We start from the raw sequence: 3,187 nt of genomic DNA, 5'->3' as shown, positions 1-3,187 counted from the left end.
AAGGATTGCTTGATAAGAAAAAAGATAAATCAATTCTGGCCCACATTTCCTTTAGTAGGGCTACATGGTACATGGACCAAATATATCCTTTGCATACATGGGTTACACTTGCCTACAAAACAATTTAGAAAAGAACCAGCATCAAGCAAGCATCTTCAGCAATATTGCTTGATATCAGGAATTTAGTGTTTTGATGAATTTGACTGAGACTTTTTCGATATCGCGTTGAACGATCGAAAGAATCATTAAGAGGTGCACCAAATGATAAGTCACAACGGGTGCCTCCACCTCCGTCTGTGAGGAAGTAAGCGTACCTTCTAAACCTCGCACCAGCTTAGCCGCTGATTTAGGGATAAAGTGCAAATATGTATGGTTTTGGTTTGATAGGACAAAGAATGATTACTTAGCTCCTTATCTTGGAACATATGTACACAATGGTGCCAAAACAGGCCTTATACATAATCATATCCATGGTTCTACCGTAACATACATAAGCACACATTAGGCATCCTGAGGCCATCAACAAATTAAATGTGTCATGGCCAAACCCAGTTTCACACTGTTCAAGACGCTGTTTCGTTAACAAAAAGTGTCACAGGTACTTCTAGTTCTGTGACTCTTGATCATCTTCAAACGAAGTATCTATATAGGATTACTGCCAAGTACCCCATTGCCAAGTGATCTCTGGAAAACGCAGCGGCCAAGAGGATGCTGCAGCTTGGCGAGTGGCGTCACTGGAATCAGCATGGAAAAGAACAGTCACCTCGCACGATGGCGCGCAGTTGTTAACCAAGGGTATGAATGGGCAGGTAGTAAGGATAGATGGTGGCATATGAACCAGAAGCTTCCTCAAGCAGCTTCGGCAGTCATAACTGATCATGGAGAACACAATGCGCCTCATCAGTTCATATGAAAACCTCGGCGACAGCTTCACTTCGGTGGCTCTTGAAAACAGCTCTGGCTCCACCGCTTCGTAAAGTTCATTGCGGCCTGCAAAAGCAGGTAGCTCAAGATCTAGTGTCCTGACATCTCGACTCTCTGAAAACAGCCTCAAGAGGGAATTTAGATCCGATGACTCTATCCGAAGGTTTTTCAGATTTACAAGGCCATCAACTTGGACGGTAGGGCCAAGTTTATCAATGGTGAGTTTGAGAGTGGACACGGATGGAGTGTTTAGAATGAGGATTCCTGGTCGAACACATTTCAACTCAAGATAAACCAAGTTAGGGGCATGGATAGCTAAAGACCGTGGAACATCGGATACCTCCCAGTGGCATTTCGTCAGCTGAGGAAGGTGAATCTTGGGGTTCTTGAGCCCCCCAACTCCAATAAGATTGAGAGTATGAAGGCAAGGGAAGCACTCATTCAATGTGCTGAGGTTCTCGTCATCTAATCTAATGGACTCAAGTGCCAGATGAGTCAGATTTGGCATTATCCTGAGCCCATCAACAGATAGCCATGCCTTTCTCAGCCTCAGTGTTGAAAGATTATGACCTGCATGGCCAAAATTTAGTCTGAGATGCATGCAGTGTCAAGTTAACCAGTTGAATCGTAGAATGAAACAGACTATAAGACCGTGTATATGGCGGGTGTGGCCTTGAATGCACAAATGACATATATCTCTGATTACATCGTCATTTACTAGATACTGAAACAAGCAACATTTGCTTAGTTAGTGGAATTCCCATACAGCTACGAACCAAACAAGTTCTACTTTCTGGTTAAAACTGGGAATGGGAGTGAACAAGCTAAACTCCTGCCAATGTTATCTACTACAGTGTCACGTTAAAATCAAGCAACATACTTAACTGAAAACTAACAGCACACAAGACTCAAATCAATGATCAACAGGCTTAACAATAACTGGTCGCCTGCATATTGCAAAAGAGAGGCGAATCCATCAAATCCTTATTTCTAAACCATTTGATTAGTTTTTCTGCTCCGTGCTTGTATGCACTATACAAGCCTGAAATTCTCCCGTTTCCAGTGGCCGCGTTATTTCTACACAGCACAAATAGCTACACACTTGAGCCAGAAACTGAGTTTACTAATCAAGCAAATCAATTCTTCAACATGTTCACACTCAACTTTAGAGCAACTTGGCGTATCATACAACATATAAACAGGTTAATTTAGCTCAAATTTGGATTTGCAACCGAAATGTACTTGTAATTTTGAGATAAGAGGGAGAGACTGACATAAACGGGAGATGACGGGCAGCGCCTCCGCCTTCCGCCAGCACGACTGCGGCCAGAAGTCGGCGATGTCCACCTCCCGGAGGGCGGGGCCAGCGGCAGTGGCCGCCCACGCCGCCACGGACTCGCCGCTGGTGAGGTGCAGGTCGTTGGCATCGTCGAACTCCACGTGCTTCGCCCAAATTGCTTGATCGGGGCAACCATGTCCTTGGGACGCGTCGAGCGCGAGGGAGCGAAGGTGCGGCCCGAGGAGCGAGGCGACGTTCGCGGCGGCCAAGCGGAAGGCGGTCGCGCCGTCCCCACCCCCGCGCCCGCGGAGGCGGCGCGCGCGGGCGGCCGCGCTGAGGCGGACGCGGGGGCACTGGTACGAGGCGGCGAGGAGCGCGCGCGAGGCGAGGCGGGAAGCCGCGATGTCCCCGGCGTCCGCGACGCGGCCGAGGACATCGGCGAGGATCGCCGAGGGGAGGGAGTCGAGGGGATCGACGACGTCCGACATGTGGATGCTGAGAGCCAGAGACTGGTGTGGTGAGTGAATACTTAAAGATTTTTATTTTTCATCACTCTGATAAGCAGAAGCGTCAAAGCAGCTCCATTTGTTTTAAAATACTTTAAGAGTTTCTAGAAAATCTCGAGATACTCTAAATGTTTCAAAAATATCCGCAACAAATTCCAGTGTATTCTACTCCCTCCGTTTACAAGTATAAGATGTTTTCAATAATTCAACGTGGGTTACGTACGGACTAAAATGGATGACCAAATATACTAAAATGTGTCTATATAAATCCAATTAAAAAAAATTGAAACATCTTATATCTATGAACATTGGAGGTGGTCGCTTCTCCGCTCTGTTGCTCCTGTTGTCATCTTTCTTCTTCTTCTTTTTTTTTTAAGGTCACGGGGGAGGCGAAGCCCTCCACCTGAATCTTTTTTCTTTTTTCTATTGCATCACACCCCTATGAAAGGGGCAGGGTTTTTACACATACGGGGAAGCG

At 46.5% G+C, this 3,187-nt stretch overlaps 1 protein-coding gene across 1 annotated transcript; it reads right to left on the bottom strand.

Annotated features, from left to right (window-relative positions):
- Positions 1-391: 391 nt before the first annotated feature.
- Positions 392-2,703, bottom strand: LOC119275061 (F-box/LRR-repeat protein At4g29420-like). The gene is made up of 2 exons (XM_037555842.1): positions 2,199-2,703; positions 392-1,494 (listed from the first exon to the last, which is right to left on the bottom strand). The coding sequence occupies exons 1-2, from the start codon at positions 2,689-2,691 to the stop codon at positions 653-655; spliced, it is 1,335 nt and encodes a 444-aa protein (XP_037411739.1). The 5' UTR covers positions 2,692-2,703; the 3' UTR covers positions 392-652.
- Between the last annotated feature and the right edge of the window lie 484 nt (positions 2,704-3,187).

Source organism: Triticum dicoccoides, chromosome 3B (assembly GCF_002162155.2).
Source record: "Triticum dicoccoides isolate Atlit2015 ecotype Zavitan chromosome 3B, WEW_v2.0, whole genome shotgun sequence".
Classification (NCBI taxonomy): Eukaryota; Viridiplantae; Streptophyta; class Magnoliopsida; order Poales; family Poaceae; genus Triticum; species Triticum dicoccoides.
Note: the sequence above shows the minus strand (reverse complement) of the source record. Positions and strands in the feature narration are given on the sequence as shown.

What these genes read in the sequence shown, in the direction of transcription:
- LOC119275061 (XM_037555842.1), bottom strand. Translation starts at nt 2,691, where the DNA reads ATGTCGGACGTCGTCGATCCCCTCGACTCCCTCCCCTCGGCGATCCTC. An exon ending in GCCCGTCATCTCCCGTTTAT is followed by an intron (nt 1,495 to 2,198) that starts GTCAGTCTCTCC and finishes TTGGCCATGCAG; the next exon opens with GTCATAATCTTTCAACACTG.